The sequence below is a fragment of the Phasianus colchicus genome, chromosome 13, assembly GCF_987193195.1.
Source record: "Phasianus colchicus chromosome 13, bPhaCol1.hap1.1, whole genome shotgun sequence".
NCBI lineage: Eukaryota > Metazoa > Chordata > Aves > Galliformes > Phasianidae > Phasianus > Phasianus colchicus.
The window spans coordinates 15,788,099-15,807,310 of NC_143448.1; the positions used below are offsets into that span (position 1 = coordinate 15,788,099).

General features: G+C 39.0%; 2 protein-coding genes across 7 annotated transcripts in view; one reads left to right on the forward strand and one right to left on the reverse strand.

The window, feature by feature from the left end:
- LOC116243887 (polycystin-1-like protein 2) overlaps positions 1-19,212 on the reverse strand; it is a 33,004-nt gene that overhangs the window by 12,301 nt on the left and 1,491 nt on the right. The window contains 24 exon segments of the mRNA XM_090149405.1: positions 259-437; positions 635-736; positions 935-1,165; positions 1,573-1,766; positions 2,150-2,375; positions 3,020-3,154; positions 4,258-4,384; positions 5,207-5,331; positions 6,258-6,440; positions 7,700-7,825; positions 8,627-8,821; positions 9,665-9,810; positions 10,029-10,229; positions 10,702-10,843; positions 11,096-11,216; positions 12,007-12,214; positions 12,811-12,928; positions 13,203-13,252; positions 13,844-13,942; positions 14,560-14,964; positions 15,614-15,843; positions 16,037-16,184; positions 16,617-16,727; positions 16,883-17,068. Coding sequence (XP_090005531.1) covers positions 259-437; positions 635-736; positions 935-1,165; positions 1,573-1,766; positions 2,150-2,375; positions 3,020-3,154; positions 4,258-4,384; positions 5,207-5,331; positions 6,258-6,440; positions 7,700-7,825; positions 8,627-8,821; positions 9,665-9,810; positions 10,029-10,229; positions 10,702-10,843; positions 11,096-11,216; positions 12,007-12,214; positions 12,811-12,928; positions 13,203-13,252; positions 13,844-13,942; positions 14,560-14,964; positions 15,614-15,843; positions 16,037-16,184; positions 16,617-16,727; positions 16,883-17,068 — 3,988 coding nt within the window.
- The window catches only part of BCO1 (beta-carotene oxygenase 1), a 34,471-nt gene continuing 22,902 nt past the window's right edge, over positions 7,644-19,212 (forward strand). For 2 of the 6 annotated variants that reach the window (XM_090149398.1, XM_031614885.2), the window contains exon 1: positions 16,657-16,781. The gene's annotated coding sequence lies outside the window, so the exon portion shown is untranslated. Of the gene's footprint in view, positions 7,730-16,656; positions 16,782-19,212 lie in introns of those variants that run through there. The other 4 variants (XM_090149403.1, XM_090149400.1, XM_090149399.1 and 1 more) reach the window with 4 other exon arrangements.

The window sequence follows — 19,212 nt, forward strand, 5'->3', positions numbered from 1 at the left end:
TCTATAGTATGTTTGATGAAAGTCTTGCACTAACTCAGAATCAACTTGTAATACGGGTATGAACTGCATATGGGAAGTATTCCTTGTCCTGCAGTTTAGACTATAATATGATCTATTCATCTGGGGAAAAAAAATAAAGGTGAAACTAGCCCTTACTTTCTAGAACTGTAGAAAGAATAATTTCAAGTGCTAGGAAAGGAAAGCAGTTGTCATTATAAACATATTTTTGAATCTTTATTATTTCTTGTATGCACTTACCAGGATGGATTGTCCCCTGAATTATCATGCCACAGTCGAATACTCTGCAATTCCCCAAGAGGAAAGAGAGTACAGAGTAGGAAAACATCCACTCCTCCACGTTCAAACACTGGTGTGTCAGGATCAGTTAGATGATGTGGCTCACTCTCTCCTTCTAGTCCATAGAGAGTGAGTGTCACCTGCAGAGTAAGATAGCAAAAAGAAGGATCGCTCATCTCAGAATCCTGTATGTGCTTATTCCTCTGACATACTCTGCCCACTTTCTAGCTTAGGAGTTGCATTTGAGCCGTGCTGTTCCATAGCCTTGGGTGCTCCTTTATTGCTCCAGATCTCTAAATGAGTGCAAAGCTCTTTTACTACACAGTACAGCTGATACCTTGGAGGTTGTGGCTGCCCCACGGCGGTGTCCTGTGAAAACTGTCACAAGATAACGATACTGAGCAAAGGGGTCATTGTCTTCCAGCACTGTGATTTTTGCCTGCAGAGTGACAAGATACAAAGAGATCATTAGCAGCTCTGTAAGTACAGATACCTTAAAGCTGTGGGTAGGAACATATCATCTTATGAACAGTGTGAATGGAAGGGATTAGGGTTAGATGAAGACTTCTGTTAAAACAGGACAGTCAAAAAGGCAATTGGCCTAAATACTTCCAGTCTTTATTAATGAAAGACTTACTTTGGCATCATCCTGGATGTCTTTCCTTCGGGCCCAAATAACTACAAGCACATATATCAGAAAGATACATCCTACTGTGGTCACCACGACGGGGTTGTCTACAAATGTACCAAATAGCTGTGCAGTTCTACTAATATCAACAGCATTAGGTATGACAAAGAAGGAGCTCCCAAAGAAGGTCAGATGGTTGCAGAGACACTGTGTGCTTCTAGAATTTGTTTTTGGTCCTACCTGAAAACCAGAAAAAAAACTCTGGATAGAACAGTTTGCTTCAAAGTATTGGATAACTTACCATGCAGATGAAGACAGTGCTGAGAATGGTGAGTTAGTATAGAGAACTGCTTTACGGGAACAAATCGTTATTGGGTATATTAATTCTGATGTCCAGCCAGAAAAAGGCATTTATAATATGATACAAACTTGTCTGAACAGCTAAGTTTCTCTTTATGTGGGAGTGCATCCCAAGAAGTGTAATGGGAATGCAATTTGAAATTTAGTCATAGTGGATTAAATTTCACTTCTTCATTTTACTAAAACATCTGAGAATTATGTTATTTGGTGGTATGAATTCAATGGGGATCACAAGAGCTGGCTTTGGCATATATAATATAAAGATATCTTTATTTCTCTCTACTTACTTGACATCCATAGCTGTTCCAGTTCCCCTGCTGCTCATCCCAAAATACACAGCGGGATGCAAAGCAAGTGACAGCTATAGCTAGCCCATCATAGACAGTGGAATCCATTCCCATGTCTTGTGAAACCATCAGATAGTAAGTTCCCTCTCCAAAAATGAGTTCTTCAGGGCTAAGAACCCAGGTATTTGTTTCACCTCGAACAAAAATATTTATTTTCAATGTATATGTGAAAATGTGTATTTTGACTACAGCTATATTGCATATTATAAATAAACTGAACAAAATAAAAGAAGCAGGTACCAAATAATCCTTAGCAACTCGTTGTTCAAAGCATCCCACTCTTTCTCCTGAAGCATGATAAATTGAAACTCCTTTGAGAAGTTTCTTTCCAATTAGATATCAATCTCATTCTGCAAATTTGGGGTCATAATGACCCTGTAAATTTGTCAGTGAGCACTCCAAGATATCCATACCGGATGCCCTTAACTTCCCAGTAGCAAACATGTATAAGGCTAAGTCTTTTGGTTACATAAGCCCAGAATGCAAAAGTTAACTCATCACTAACATGCTGTCTTACCTCCAGTAGTTTTCTTATAGAACAGATGACTTTTCATGTCATAGTTAGTTTCATTTGGGCGATAACCATATCCTAAGTAGAGTATTAGTGGAATGTCTTGTTCACATTCCAGCTGAATCACTATTGAGGTGTTTTCTGAGGTGATGTTTACTTGGAAAATGCTAAAATTGCTCAGGTTCAACTGAATCCTATCTTCCTGGGGTGCAGAATGCCTTGGTAATATTATCTGGTTTTAAACAGAAAGACAAATACAAATACAGAAGAGCATTTTACTTATCTGTAAGCACTATAAGTGTCTATAGGTACACCCACACACTAAATAATCTTTTCCATAAGTATGGCTGTCAAAAATATTTTCGTTGAAATTGTTTTCTTGATACTGCCAGATAACTTCTGAAAAGTCCTTTTCCAACCTGTATAGATTCATCACAAAATCTGTGATCATCAGTGCATTTTTTAACGAAAAGCTGAGATTATTACTGAAATATTGGTCACATGAAGTACATAAATGTATTCTCTAGATGGCAGTTTATAAATGGGCTAGGAATCCCAACCATAAGTAATATGAGCATGCAGTTGTTGGGTATTGAATCAGACATTACATTGTGTTTCAAGGTCACTGTAATCTGGAATAGTTTTCCCCAACCGTTACCATTGTCACAACCATTTAAATGAATATCATCTCATTTCTAAGAAATATTTGCCATTTTCTTCTTCATATCACAAAAATAACTCCATCACAAATGCAGACACCCATTATATGTTGAAATGAATACAGTACCACCATTTGTAGTCAAATAAGACAGTAATATACATGACAGCTTGTAAACAGAAGGAAGAAAGAAGAGGGATAGAAAATAGTGAGTTTACCTCAATGTTTTCTTTAAGATTGCTGACTGGTATGATCAAGCCATCCAGACCAGTAAGACTTAGACCTCCCACTGTTCCACTGATGTCAAAACTGGTGTCACTGGAGAAAAAGGGATTCATGGCAAAGCTCACCATCTGTTAGCAAGACATTAGTAATAATCTCTGAGTTATTGTTAATATTTCACTATTTTAAAAATTAAATTGATTAATAGACCAAATAAATTTGCTGACCTCAGACTCAAAAACAGAACTCAAAAGAAGACCAAGTCCAGTTTTAAATATATGCCTAATTTCTGTGGTAGGCCACACAACCCTGGAAGATGATTTTGATTCTGAAATGTTGTATGTATGCAACAATGTGAGGTTCTATTCACTGGAACTGTTTTTTCTTTCAGATATCAGATATCAAAATGCAATTGCACAGGCCTTTTTGAAAGAAACTCCATCAAACCTGTGTCACTCCTCTTGGAATTAGAAACAAAAAATCTGTTTTTACTGTGATAGCAATGCATGGAATTGTGTGTCAGATTCATTATTTCAATGAGAGGATTCAGAAGCCTCTCCTAACGCTCAGGTGGATATATTGCTGTTGTTATGAAGAGGTTCTGGTCACTTTTTGGCAGAACTGGAAAAGACACAATGAAAAAAAAAAATGTTTTCCAGATATTGTAGGAGTTTCCTGAGAGTGTGAAATTAATCTGAGAACCCTTTGAAAATTTCTTACAAAAATATCACAGTAATATGCAATCCATTGCTCTGAGGGTTAAAAACAAAATCTCCTAACTTGGATCACAGTTATGTGCTATGATCAGGACATTTGCAGACCTTCTGTCTCCTGCAGGATCTGAGTGCCTCAGAATCATTTGCTTCTAGCTGGGATGAAAGAGGTCTGCTGCCTATTAGTTTGAATGTTGATAGGGACTCTGAGCTGTTACGTACCCCTCGGAGCATTACATGTAAACAAACAGCAACTAAGTTTGTAGTATTGATTCCATCACCTTCTCTAACCATGCAAGTTTAAAGCAAGAGTGTATGTGAGCTGAGGGGGTGGGAAATTTAAGTTTGCTCAGCCAGCTTCATGCAATTAAGATAAGTGAAGGTTTCTTTGACCAAAAATGACTGGAGGGATGACTTGTGTGCTTGCACACTCATTGTAAAAGGAGAAAGGACTCTAAAATTGCTTGACCAAGAATGTAAGTTGGAGGTCAGATTGAATCATATTAAAGCTGTTTACTTGCCCTTATATCCACTGTTTCATCATCAACTCCTGAAATGCCAAGAGAGGAAGCAGTTGGGAGAGTAAAACTGGCAGAGCTGGAACTGGAGATATTAATGGATGTACCATCCATATTTTCTGTTTGTAATCTATCCAGTCCAGTTGGACACAAATGAAACAGAAAAAAAAGAGAAAGAAAATAAAAACACAGAAAACAAACGAGCATACAGACAGTCAATAGTATGAACTTCAAACACAGAGAAAAAGTTCTCTTAAAAAGTTCTCTTTGTGAGTATAGCTTATCTGGAAAATTATTTCTGACTCTGCCAGCAAATATATTAGTACATTGTCTCTGATGTAGTAGTTCACATAACACTACCATACAGTCATCAGGAAAAGGGGTGGACTGGCATATCTGAATGTGAAGTTGTACCCAATTCGGTGTACTTATGCAAAAGGTGCACGTGGTCTTTGTATGAACATGTTCTTGATTTCTACACACAGTTAAATGTGAATGAAAATCAGACTCTTGGGGAACAATATGGGGATGATTGTTGGGAATGGAGAATACTCATCAGGCTCCTTATGATTATATTTGCTCTTGTCAATCTAGTTACAGTTTCGTATATCATGTGTTATTGGCAGCTTGGCAACTTGGAAAATAAGAAAGAACTTATCTTTTAAAGGCAAGCAGCTACTAGTAAGTTCTTCTTTGGTCAAAGGAAGCACAACATGAGAATTTTTAAGATGATATAACTGAAGCTAATTGGGGTCCAAGCTGTTCTTACAATTAGTTAGCAACTTCATCATGCTGTTGAAGTTGTCATTATGCTGCAGTATTAATTTGAGTGGTTGGGTGGTTTCAAGGATAATGCAATGAATATTTGAGGAAAGTTTGGGTGCCTATCAGGAGCGCAGGGGGTGGTTGGGGAAGATAGACAGACAGACAGACAGACATTTGTTACTGTTACCTGTTTATATACATCGTGGCGGAATGAGTGGTAAGGACCATGGGTTCATCATCTGGTTCCTTCCCAAACAGAAGGGCACTCTGCAGATTTTCAACTGTATTCAGGAGCTGGTGGGACACCAAACTCTAGACAAGCATTAGAGGAGGGAACATCTAACAGAGCTGCTCAGAATCAGTAAGTTGCCCACTATTGGCCCTTAATTCCTTTTATTATGTAATATTGCTTTCACAGTGTCTTATAAAGCTGCCAAACTCGATGATGTTCTTGTTAATCTCAGAGAAAGTTATTCTTATCAGCAATTCAAGTTCTGTAATTCTCATGAAAACATAACATACTGCAAATAAATATGTCTTACAGTAAATGGAAATCGAATATTTAGAACTTCTGTGCATGAAATTTGAAAGACTACAAACATGACATCAATTTCATGCAAGACATTTATGTATTTATGTATGTTAATTCCCTTTCACTGCACATTTCAGTGTTTATAAAGCAAGATCTAATTACCTACTGGTAGTGTTACTGTTGTGTTGTCCTGGGGGAGTCTGAACAGTGCGTAACATTTTCTCTCAGGTTAGATTTATGTCATACTCCTTTGCAGGACTGACAGCTAAAGTGTATTCAGTCCAGGAATTACACAAAGGGAAATGTGACAATTCACATATAAATAGGAAGGCCTAAGACAAAACAAGCACATTACTTAATTCTAAATAGAAAATCAGAGTGGGCTTTCTGAGAAAATGTAAGCAGAAACCTGAACAGATTTGAGCTCTGAAGTTATGAAACAAGTCATGAATACTGAATACCTGAGTCTTCCTTGAACTGAGGGGAAAAAGGAGGGAATAGAACCAAATCTGGAAAAAAAGATTTACTGCAATCCATCTACTTGTCATCCCTTAGAGGTCTTAATGCTGATCTTGCCTTCTACAGTGCACTGTTTTGTGCCCCACCTGATGTCAATTTAAAAATGCAAGGCAGCAAAGCTCTTTAGAGTCTTCTAAAGTAGATGTTCAGCCACAGTCTTCTACAAACTGGGCTGAATCAAAATTACCTGTTCTGCCTCAGGCACTGTAGTGTTCATGGCTCTGTTTTGTATGGAGGCTTGAAGGACATTGCTCACTGCATTAAATAGGTAGCTGGCTGCATCCGTTAGTTTCTGATCATCTCTGCTGTCCTCTGTGTTTACAGTGAGCAAGGAAGCACTGACATCTTTCAGTGTATTGCTGGCTTCCACCTGCATGTGAAATAAGTGGAAAAGTCTCTGTTTTATTACTACCAATGACACAAGCAACACATTGTGCCATTGAGTCTTTTACTGAGTATTGCAACATAAGCAATCCCATGGGAATTTGTGGCTAAAGCTGTTTTACTGTAATTACTTGTGCTGGGCTAACACCTCAAACACTAATAAAGATGGTATACTACTAGATGACATACTAATGTGTAATACAGACCTGAAAAGCACAGCCTGCTTCCACAGATTCAACCCATAAAAGCAAGATGAATAATATTTGAAGGAGGCTTATCATTCAAACACTGGGCCAGGGTACAGTTTAGATGTACAGTAATGTAGTAAATCAGGTTATACTTCAGAGTGGTGAGTCCAAAATATAACCACAGTCAAATGCATGTGCATTTCAATCTTCATTTCCATATAGCCTGTTGGTTTATCAGCAAGTAATACCTTTGGCCTTGTGCTGTGCTAAATGCCAAAGGAGAATGAATCTTACAGTTTTTATTTTGTGCCCAAACACAGCTAATGATTGCTTTGTGATTGTGAAAGCACTGGCCAGCATAATAGCTCAGGGTGAGAAAGCCAAGCAAATTCACTGCAAGCTCATACATGTCCATTCCCACAGTCTGCAAATGCATAGCAGCCTCTCTGTACTGTGAGTACTGAATCTGAGCTGTATTCTTATCCTGCTGAAATTAACTGCTGAAGTGCTCCCAGGCCATTGTCTGGCTATAGCTGTATAACATACCAGAAATCAGGACAGCTCTTCTCATTGCCAGTTTATTTGTAAAATTTCCCCAGTTTGTTCTGCCCTTCCCTGTGCTTACTTTTTACTCCTTAAACACAAATACATTATCTGCTAATGTCATATTGTATTCAAGACTCCAGGAACACTTTTGCAAGGCCAATCTTAACATTTGTGCTTGGTTCCTCTGGTTGTGCTGCCATGTTCCTGCCACGCTGCTTGCTCACTGAAAGTTAAGGTTTCCATCTGAAAGATGTATCAGAGAATGTAACTGGCTGGCCAGTCATAGCCTGGATTGCAGTGGCTGCTGAGTCAATGTCTGTGGTTCCAGATTTGCTTACTCAAAACAGTAAAATGTATTCCCGTCTGGTCAAGACATACATGCTGGTACAGTTATAAAAAGAAATGAGCAAAGAACAGATAACTGTAAGGCACTGACATTCTTCCAAGGTTTGAAGGGTTCAAAGGAGTCTGTAACTGCTGGTGTATGGAGACAGGATGAATTGCTTCTTACCTGTGCTGAGACAGACAGCTCTTCAGTCCTGTAAGTGATTTCTTTCAGTACTTCTGACATCTTAAGAGCAGTTTGTACTGATGTTACATTAACAGCAGAGAGAGTTGTCAGCATTAGCCCTCGGAGCTTGGAATGGAAAGGGGTAATTAGGCAAAAGATTAAGATGCTAATTAAGACTGTGCAAATAGTGCTATATATTGACAGCCGGGCTTGCTGTGAAATATGTGGTAGAATAAAACTCCTCAAGCATCATGTGAACTGATGTTAGGTCTGCTGAGAAGCTGCCACTTCCTTAGTAGCTGTGTAACCACATGAGCTTTGTGTTTTCTTCCAACACAGAGAATTTTTACAGTTAACATACATCAGGAGCAAGCAGTTACTTCTCAGATGAGTGTGAATTACATGTAAATTCCACTTCTGGAGAAAGCAGAGCCATGTTCAAATAATAAATCATAACTGAAGGATATGCTGCATTTATCTTTTCACCTGAGCATGCAAAGCACAGTCTAAATATAAGCTTATAACTGAAACATAAGCTTGTAGCTGAAAGGAATAAACTAAAATTACTTGCTATCTAGGACTCCAGGGGAAATTTTTAGAGGAAAGGCAATTTTATTAATATTTAATTTTTGTTCAAAATCAAATTACTGTAAGTTTAAAAAGACTATCCAAATTAGTTTAAGTGATTGCAATAAGAATTGTGAATGTGTTCCTTTACTGATGGATGATAAAACAAATTTTTTGCTTGGGCAAGTAGTGAATAACAGCCAAAACCCGTGCCAAACACTGAGATGGATACCAGAAACTTGAAACCTCCATTGATTTAAAGAGCTGATATATGAGCTTTTTGTTACTTACGAGCTGTCAAAGAGTACGAAGAGTCCATTATATTGCACTGTACTGCAAGAAAACAAGTGTCTGGCTCACCTCTTTTCGTGTGTCTGTCTGTAAAGATATGTTAAAGTTTTCCTCTTGGGTCTCATGATTAAGGACTGAAGTCACTGACTTAAACAGCTGGAAAAGACTCATACTGTTGTTCCCATCTTTTAGGATGGTGTTTGCCTTCTCAGATACAATGGTCTGCAGGGTCAGGTTCCCATCGATTGTATCTGCTTGTATAACCTGACGGGGAAATCACAGATATGCTCTTAACATTGCTAACAATTATAGTTGTCATTGAACAGTTTCTGCAACCGTATCATTGGCAGCCTAGTCCGAGTGGGACAGAAAACTATGTTACCAGGTTTTTTTGTGTGTTTTATTTTGTATTAAATGCTCCAGACAGCTCTGCTGTCCTCTTGGGTCCTTTGACTAAGTGCTGAAGTCATGGACTTGTACAAATGGAACAGATTCATGCTGTTGTTAAAACCCTATAGAATGTTGTTTGCTTTCTAAAATACAATGGGACATCTTTAGAAATGTCCAAATGTAGGAAAACACCCCACTTCTCAATCTATGACAAATTTCTGTCTTTTTAAGATGTCTGATCTTGCCAACTTGGCTGACAAATTTGTGCAGAAGAGACAGAGCCTAATTCAACCCAGAGTTTTCTAAACCCCAGTGAATGGATTGCCAAGAAAAATTTGCAGTGAAAAGCAGCTTCACTGAGTGTGAAACATGGGGAAAGACATGGACTTCTATCAGCCTGATAGGAATCTGCTGGACAGGCAGAAGCAGGAGTTTTCTGGGACCTATTAGAGAATAACTCCAGACTCTCTAAATACAGCTTTTGCTACCCAGTGTTCAAATAGGTCATCTTTTAAAATTCTGTCCTAGAAAAAGAGTAGTTGGAAGTGTCTCGACTACTTTGAGTCCACTGAGAATAGTCTCTGCTTGATGGGGAAATGGGGATTATTGTATGGTCACAGATATGTAATAAATACAAAATGGGAAGAAGTTCCAAAAGAGATTCACAGGTTAACATCAACTTGGAACACCTTGAAATAAAGTATTTCTTCTGGGTACCTTCACTGAAGCATTGGTGTGAACTGTATCACCGAAACTGTTGCTAATAGTAATTGTCACATGTAAGATGAAATTATTTTCCTCTTCTCCAAGTGGAAGATAAACTGGGAAGAGTTCAGGGTCTGGGCCACAGTGCAGGAGAGAATCTGAAATAGGAAAGATGTTGTTACCTAACAGACATCACACAGACACCTCCTGCTATCTAAGAACAGGGCTCTGTGGGTTTGCATTGTGCAGACCTGACTGGCTTATATGTAGACAAAGAGCAGAAGCAGGCCGTGCCTTTGCTCTTACTGACAGCAGTAACAGTGCTTGCCAGAAATGTGAAGAAGCACTTAGTCAAACAGTTCACCTCAGGACTTACTTGAGTTCAGATAGAAGCAGTAGTTGAGCTGTGTGCTATGACTTGTTTGGCACGAATCCACAGAGCATGGAGTGCTGCAGGAGACTGTGAAAGTGGTGAGCACAGATCCCTGCTTGGGAGACACGGCACAGCTGGGGACCTGGGGCGGAGGCACGGTGCTGACAAGGTAGGTTTGTTCCCCGTAAGCACGCTGAGTCAGTGCTGGGAGTGGAGGGAGCAGAACATCAGCAGTAATCATGCTGTGGCAGCACTGATCTGCAGACATCTTACCTATCGTGGCAGTGTTGTTCAGGCAACACAAACCTAATAGTTGGCCTAATCAGAAGTGGAATCCCACTACTGAGTGAGCCATAAGAAGAGAAGAACTATTAAGAGCACAACAGTTTTTGCATTGTAAACTAAAATTCCATTATTTGATCAAGTATTCAATATAATGTTATTTTCAGATGAGCCTTAACAAAATTGTTAACAGCTTGGAGCGAGAGAATGGAATTTGTCCTGCCATGCAACAGCCCAGAACAAACTTAATTATTTGAAGGAACCCATATGTAAAGTAACAGCTCTAAACTTGTAGAATTGCTTGTCAGCAAGAGTACATGTACGTAACATCTGTATGATGTCATGGTGGCAGGGACTATCTCAAAGCAGTCTAAAAAACCCTGCTTGTCCCTACCTGTTACTTTAATCTGAAAAGCTTCTCCATGTGTCTGCAAGAAGGAGCTGTTCATTATCAACGTGGATGTGTTGCTTTGAAGCAAACTCAAAGAGTTCTGACGGAAACCAGTCAGGCTGCAGGCTGGAGGGAGGGGTGTAGACTGGAAAGCCAGACAGAAAAGAAAACATGACAGCAGAGACTCTTTGCTGCGATTTCTGTTGCAGCTGGGCTGCAGAAGTGGGGTAGCAATTTGATGTTATTATAACTGCTCCCAGACACGACACCACCATGTCTTGGTCTTCCCTGCTATTTGCAAAGCTCCCCTGTGACAAAGCACCACTCTGAGGCTGTGTGGCTTTTCCTCGTAATAGATGCTTATTGGTAGTATTTCTGACAAATCTGTTGCTCTCACCTTGTTTTGGAATGTGTTATCTAAGTACCAGTTATAGTACATGTCCTGAGAGTCCTTCTGTCCAGACACACTCAAAACAACTTCCTCACTTGCATTCACTGGCTTGCAGTTTGCCTCACACCTGTAGGGAAGTAAGACAGTAGCTACAAGTAGTAACTGGACGAGAAGTCACAGTCATTTCATAGAAAGAATATTTTCATAGAATCACCAAGGTTGGAGAAGACCTAAAAGATCATCCAGTCCAACCACTGATGTCAGCCGTTTTAACCTTGTTTAATGAACATCTGCAAAATCCCCATGATATTTATACAAGTGAGCTGCGACTCACAAATAGTGAAATGCTTCATTTTACAGCAAGAGTTTTAGAAACCTTCATCTTTATTTTCAGCACTGACTGAAGTGCAGAATCCACACACTCTTCATGTTCATTCAAGCTCTCAAGTAAATCCTAGCTCTATTTAACCTCCTGAAAGGATTATATTAACAAATCATTGAAATGCCACTGATCTTCAGTGAGGCCCCAGATTCCCAAAGACCAGATTTTTTTAAAGCATTATTGTGTCTCTGGGTGTCTAGTAGGAATTTCAGACCTATTTTTTACTTTTATTCCCATCATTTCAATTAAGTTTGCATATGGAAATCTCCAAAAAAAGGTAGATAAAAGGTAGAGGGGGTTAAAATGCCTAAGTGCTTTTGGGAAGAATATTATTCAGTTTATAAAGGGATTATGCTCAGAAATGCAGACTGGAAAAATGCAGCTAGGCCCACTGTCTTTAACTCCTTTGATGGTAATAAATAAATTTACAACAATCAATAAATTGTCATAATTGTAATTAATAATGATACACGTGGTCCTGCACTAGGTCTGTGTAGTGATATTAAGTAGTGAATGCTGAAGTTTGAAAACAGACCTGATTTCTAGCTGTAGATCTTGTTTTGCAGTCACATAGAGGCATTGTTCATCCTGCCTCTCTTCATTCCCGTGGCTTCGCACTGTGACCCTCACAGTCACTGCTGACTTCGGAGGAGGAAGGCAGGAAGGTGGGATTTGCACCTCTTGTTGGCTGGTGAGGATTATCTGGTGCTGCACACATTCATCCCATTCAGGCCAGCAAGCTCCTGCATGAACATTTCTTTTATAGCTTGAATAGTTATAACATCCCACGTCACTTATAAGGGTCTTCCCTCGTACAGGTTTCAAAGATCTTTATAGAACCACAGGTTTCCTTAAGTGTCATGGTTTATAGAGGAGGTAACCAAAGTTCAGACTGATTTCTTTGAAATAATACATGAGATCAAGGAAAAATGTGAGGACAGAACATGGATGCTCTAAATCCAGTTTTCAGCCATAAATATTATAGAACTATTGCTGTTCTATTGAGACATATACCTTTCAAATACCTAACTGTGTAAGTCACTTGGAATTAGCTCTTGGCTATGAGAGTAAAGGATTAGGGGGTAGGTCTTGACAAATTAAAACCTCAGATCTATCTTTGGGAAAAAAAAAAAAAAAAACAGAACTGTGTACCATGCAGTATTATATACCATGATTAGTTGGGTAGAGGGGCATTCTTCATACACAGTGAATGGCAAACTTTTAATGCCAGGCAGAAATTAAACCATCAGTCAGAGTATCACAACTTGGTCTGGCCTGACAGAACATTTGTCACTCATGAAATAAAAATTGGTGGAAAAACTTCAGGAAATTTACATACCACAAGACCAGAGAAAACTGGAATTATCATTGTTATCTGGCCAACCAAGAGTAATAGTTGTGAAAGGATCCACGTGGCGACTCGGTTTAATATGTATTTTGTTTTTTCTTTGGTGACCCTAAAAAATAAGTAAATATACCAGTTAGGACAGTGGCATGTATAAACACATATGCTATTTCATAAATAAATGTAAAAGGGCTGAAAATTTAGACACCGGATCACTCTATGTGCATCTGCAGTTTAAATGCTCTTTCCTTAACCAGTGGTAGCATGTGAGTATGAGCTATAGGAATAGCAACAGATGGCATAGAGGAACGACGTGTGGCCAAATATTCCCATACTCTTATGTAATGCATTTCAATTTTAAAAAAAGCTCTTTAAATAATACTTACTTTGGTCATTTGGGTATTTCTTTTAGAGCTGTCTTTTTCCTTAGTAGGATCTGTTACAAAAAACAATAACTGTGATCAGCAACTTAGTTTCAGTAGATGAAACTCTAACTAGATAGTCACATACTCTAAGTAAGATCATTGTTATTCTTCAGTCATAATGGTGCAAATCAAATTTACAGGAGGTGATGAAATTTAACTGATGTACAGAGAAGAAATGAGGGAAAGTACTGGAAAGGTTTCAATGGGATTAATTCTAAAGTCACTTTATTCCTGGTATATTCTGCTTTTGTAAATGTAAGGACTTGCCATCTAGAAGTGTTTACTGACAGCAATTTATGTGATTTGCTGTGATGCAGATATTTCCTAACTTCAGAACTATATCCCAGGACACACACTTCACTAATTAGACTTGAGGACAAACAGCAAATGTGCAATGTGTAATACATAGAGTGTGATGCTAATTAATGAGCACTTCAAAGCCTGGGAATCTGCTGTCATCAGGAAGAAGCCTTCTCAAAAGTTTCAGCACTGTTGCTGGAAAGGAAGAAATTACTAGACGCAAACCATAAAGACTCCATGAAGTGCTCTGATTGCAAAAAGACGTGTGGTCAAAGCCAGCACTGTCAGATTAACGCAATTACCTTCTTTATGAGAACTGTTTGCCAGCACATTGATGAACCCAATGTCCAGACTCACATTTGAGAAAGCATTCATGGCCACCACTTTCACTAGGAAAATACCTAGAAAAGACAAATGTCCAAACTAGTATGTCAGTGGACCAGACTATCATGTTTGTGATATAAAGTTCATAAAGAAAATTCTATTATTTTCTCTCGGTAAATTTTGTTTGTTTGCTGATGAGTTTTCCACTTAGGAAAGCATCTGTCTTATTTGAGATTTTCTACCTGAGGGGATGGGATGTTCAAATGGGTACAGGGAGGCCCAAGAAAGCTTCTGATGTTGAAAATTTTAAAACATAAAACGAAATCATAATTAGCTTCTAGTGTGCCAGCTTTTGCATGGGATTTGAATAATTTATTAAAGGAGACTTTTTTTTTTTGTCTTCTGCCACTGAATTATCTCTTAAAGACAATCTCACTAGTCCCATGTTTTAAAGGCTTTGATTGCTTAATAATGGGAAGAAAAAATGCTTAAAAGCTGATTCCTAACTCCAACAAAAACTACGTGCTGGAGACTGATGTGCAGGTGAGGATGGAGCTTCCCTTTTCTTTGTCATCTGTGCTGAGAACTCCTCAGATTTTCTATCACAATAGTGTGAAATGGAGTATAAACTTGGAAAGTTATGTTTATGAGCAAACAGGAGCATCTTAGAAACACAGAAGTCAGCATGCTGTACCTTCAGAGTGCATGGGAATGATGTATGTTTGAGGTTCCCCTTGAGGGCAGTCTTCCTGGTGAGCATGAGTTTCATTCAATCCGACCACTTCAAACCTCATCCTAGCTGGGGCACCATGAGCCACAGAGACATTTATCTCCAAATTCTCCCCCAGCTGCAGCGTGTGAGAAGCTAATACAGCCCGAAGACCAGACACTGGCTCAATTAAGTGAACAGTGATGCTCTCCGAGATCTCTGGTGCAGTTGTGTTGCTGGACACTCGGATTTGCAGCTGATGTACCCCAGGGCCTAGCAGCTCTTGAGCAGCACTGTCAAGTGTCAGGTTGTGAGGGGCAATTCCTTCCTCTGCACTGGACTCAGTAAGTGTCATGTTATTTGCTAATACAATGTACGTCACTCCACTACCTGTAAAAAGACAGTTCAGAATTTCTCACAGCTTGCATAATAGGCAATCCCATTCTGTTTCATACAGCATTTAAGTATTTCTAGAGTCATAAAAATACTGCAGCAATGCAGTTATTTTGAATAAAGTCACTCCCAAGTGTTTTTGTGCCCATTTAGGCTTGCTATGGAAGTCTGTCACATTTTCTGCTGTGAGCAGTAAGGCAGTCAAGAGAATTCAAATGCTATTGAATTTAACTTTTTAAACACGCAGATTCCAGGAGCCCGAAGTGAGAACAAAATATACAATAGCAAACATGACCTGCTTAGTGTGAAATCCTCTTACCCTCAGCTGGAGAGGCATTTCTGTGGATTCCTAACTTCAAATGCAGAAATATTACTACTGGCTCCATGTAGATTCATGTGACTGAAGTCGAGGTCATGCTTTGTCAGATTTGTGGAGAGGGAAAAAGGGTTTACGTTTATGTTCAAAGTAGTGTAATCCCTCTGGGAAAGAATCCCTCCAATAGAGCTTGGAGTGTTCAGTTGCAGAAAGGCAACAATTAGAGGGGGAAAAAAAGAGGTGTTTTCTGTAATGAAAATCCTACTTCCATTCCATGGTTAGGATAGTATCTAGATAGTTATTTAAACCACACAGACTAATTACCCTTACCTCCATTGAGTTCAACCTGAATCCACAACAGCTCTCCATACAGCGTTCGGCAGTGAGAGCCGTTCCCAGACTCACGGTGGCTGTAGCACCCAGTAATGCTTAGTTCATCCATCTTGTCCTGAACCATCACCCGCTTCTGTGCTGTCACGTGCCATTCGCTGGTGCTGCATTCCACAAAAACAACAAACTCCCCAGGAGATGCATATCTATGTGTGACACTGCTGAGCAGTCTACGACAGAAAGAGAATGGCCACTTGTGGAAAACTGTCCTGGCAAGTCTCCTTATGTGACAACACTAGTCACAGCTGTCAAATTTCTGACCTGACTCATGTCTCCTGCTGTCAGGAGGTGGACAAGGCTCTTCACACTAAAACAATGCCCTTAATTTTTCTGTTCTGATGATGTGTAAGGGATATATCTTACGTTAGAGGGTAGTAAGGATCCACAGTGTGGCCATCTCCAGTGCTAATGATGCAGGAAAGGTTGCCAGAGTATGGAGAGAGCAGCCAGTTCAAAGTGATTGTGATGTTTTCAAAGATAAAACATGTGTCTGTTACAATCAGCTGCAGACCTGTAAAACACGACAGAATTCAGTGCCATTTTGTCTACATTTCTTGCTTGAGTCAATTGATATTCATGCATTGGTGAGAACAGGCCTTCTTCAAATCAGACTTGACACTGCTGTCAATTTGAATGCATTAGTGGAGTGATCAGGAGCTGATTCTTCTCCATATCAGTTGGTCAATATTCATGTTGGGATATAATTTTATTTGTGTATTATATGTGTATGGATTTCCTGGCTTTTTATCCTATCAAAAACCCTCTGGAGCTGTCAGTAAGGACAGAGAAATTACCTTGTTATGTCTTCAGTATTTTGTGTAATCATCACTGTTCCAGGCTCTTCCTTGAGGACAGAGCAGGGATTTTTGAGAAAAATATTACACTCATAGTGTTACAGCCTAGTGAAGAACAAGCTATTGATACTGACAGCCCTTGTGCTTACCCTCCTTGCAGTGGTACTGAATGGACAAATAGCTTCCAGAAGCTGGACATGGATCTCCAAAGAAAGTGCCATCCGCTGCCACTTGGCAGGCCTGAAGACCATGACACTGTCCTGGAAAGAAGTTTATATGGATTAGTGGTTTTGTCTGTAGCTGTCATAATTCAGGTGAGAGGCAATCACAGAAACAAGGGTAGAAATGCGTTAGTATCTTGTTCCTGAGTTCTAGACAAAATCCCACAGCAAACCTCCATGCCATAAGACACTACCTGCCACTTCTTCTTTGACACTGATCCAGCTACATTCTTCCTCCGTGTCGTTCTGGGGAGGAGTCTCCAATATGCAGTAGTGAGGGGTCTTCCGTCCATAGAATGACTCTCCGATTTGAATAACTTCTCCTGATCCACACTGTACGGTGGCATTGTAATTATCACAAGCAATGCTCTGGCCATTTTCTAATAGGGAAGAAAAACTCTGATTTAACTTTTTGAATTTCCAAAAAAAAAAAAAAAATCTTCTAGAGTTCTCCTGCATTTTCTTTTTTTTCCCCGTTTGTTTCTCTTTCTCTCCTTCTCTCCCTCTTAAATTAAGCAATACTGAAAATGGAAAAAAGAAGAAAGCATCAAACACTTTTCCATTTTACCACCTTAAACAAAAATTTGATAACGTATTTAATAAAAGAAAATATTGCCATTGAAAAGAATAAATATACATTTGTGAAAAACATATAGCATTTGTTTGACCTACAGTACTGGCAGGTTTCTGATCACATCTTACTTCAGAAAGCCTTGTAGCAGTATGTGATTTGCATGATATTCAGGTAATTGCATCAGAGAAGAGTTTGCATATAAAGTACAGGACCTGATCCCATTTCTGTTACAAAGACATCTTTATTCCTTTGTGATATTCAATAGGCTCCATTCAGCAGGACTGCTCAAATGAGTAAGGTCATATTTCTAAAAGCAAACACCTCATTCTTGGGTTATTCTGAGGCAGTTAATTACCCTTTAGATTTCTTGGGATCCTTTAGCAATCAGGATATGTAGTACCTGAAGAGGAGGATGAAAAGCTCTTACATGAAAGTGTTGCAAAAGAATGTTTTTATTTCAGCTGTCTCAGGATTAAAGACATTGTCCTCCAATTGCTGTTTTGATCATTCCCCTTAAGCACCTTGATTAACAGAGCCAGTATTTGCACACTGCAGTAATTGTATGCTACTGTTATTTAAAGCTAAATCTAAGCCTGGCTGTAGCTATAGCAACATGATCAGTTTACAGATTAGAGCTCTCTAAATAAGCTTGGAAAATAATTTGCTGTTAAATTATAATACAGGCTATTATCTCTTCCATTTATTTGTTTTTTACTTGGCATAGAGGGCTCTCATAGTATATGCTGTCTTAGTAAAATTACATATGAAAATGCATAGAACCAGATGTGTGTTCCTTTGTACTGGTTCAAAATGTATACTTTTACTACAACAGACTCCTAATTCACAGAGCACCAATTGGTAGGATAAAATAATAAGAGCAGTGAATTGAACTAAGGAAAACTTCTGCTTGAGCTGAGAAGCACAAATCATTCAAGGACAGAGTCAAAGAAAGGATGAAGGCAGAATGCTGTCTCTGGTTAGATGCTTTTAGAAACATGTCTCAGGTCATCAAATGTGCACAGTTATGAGGAATCAGAGAGATTCAGTGCAAATAATGATATCACTATAGGAGCTACCTATAGATTTCATATGAAGTTTCATACTTGGTGTGAATTAAGTCTCACAGTACCTGGGTGTGACTTAAATATCACTATGCCCATTTTACAGAGACAAACTGAAGCAGTGAGGCAGCACAAACTTCTAAACGTTCAGCACCCAGAGGAATTAATGAGTAGAATGTTGTCCCTGTTTCTTTAGGGTTGTTCAAATTCCTTGCATGCAAAGCTAGTAAAAGAGGAGTCTACACTATTATTGAAACATGTATGTGCATTAATGGACATAGGCTGTAAATACTGAAAACAAGGCTGTAATTACCTCAATCTGTTCTCAGTTTCCTTGGTAATGAAAAGATGGATGTAGGGCAGGGCATTGTTGCTCAATAAAGCAAACTCTCATTGAATTTAATGGGCTTTAAGTCAGATCCTATGGTAACAGATGGTAGCTTCCTTAAAAACAGATAGTTGTCTACTGTGGTTATAATGGAAAAAAATAATTGTAATCTGTTTTTGCAAGGAAAATCAGCTGAAGGAATTGTACTGTCTGCCAATTTCCACTCCTCCAGTCATTTTTAATGTTAGTCATCTTCAGCCAAATTTGATGTATAGATATAAACCTCAAAACACTCTAAAATTCATGAAAATCAAGAGCTGGGTGAAAGAGAAAGAACTGCATCAGTGCCTCTATTATGAGTAGAAATTATACTCCAATTTATGATGAGGGCCAGCAGGTACAACTGATGCTTTGAAGCTGCTGCAGAGCCACGGGGACAGAGGGAGAAGTATTTGGAGAGACAGAAAGTGCTGGGGATATAGGAGTGAGCAGGGGGTCTGGGGAGAAGGATGGAGAGGGGATATGGAACAGAAGATCAAGACAGGAAACAAAACATTATTC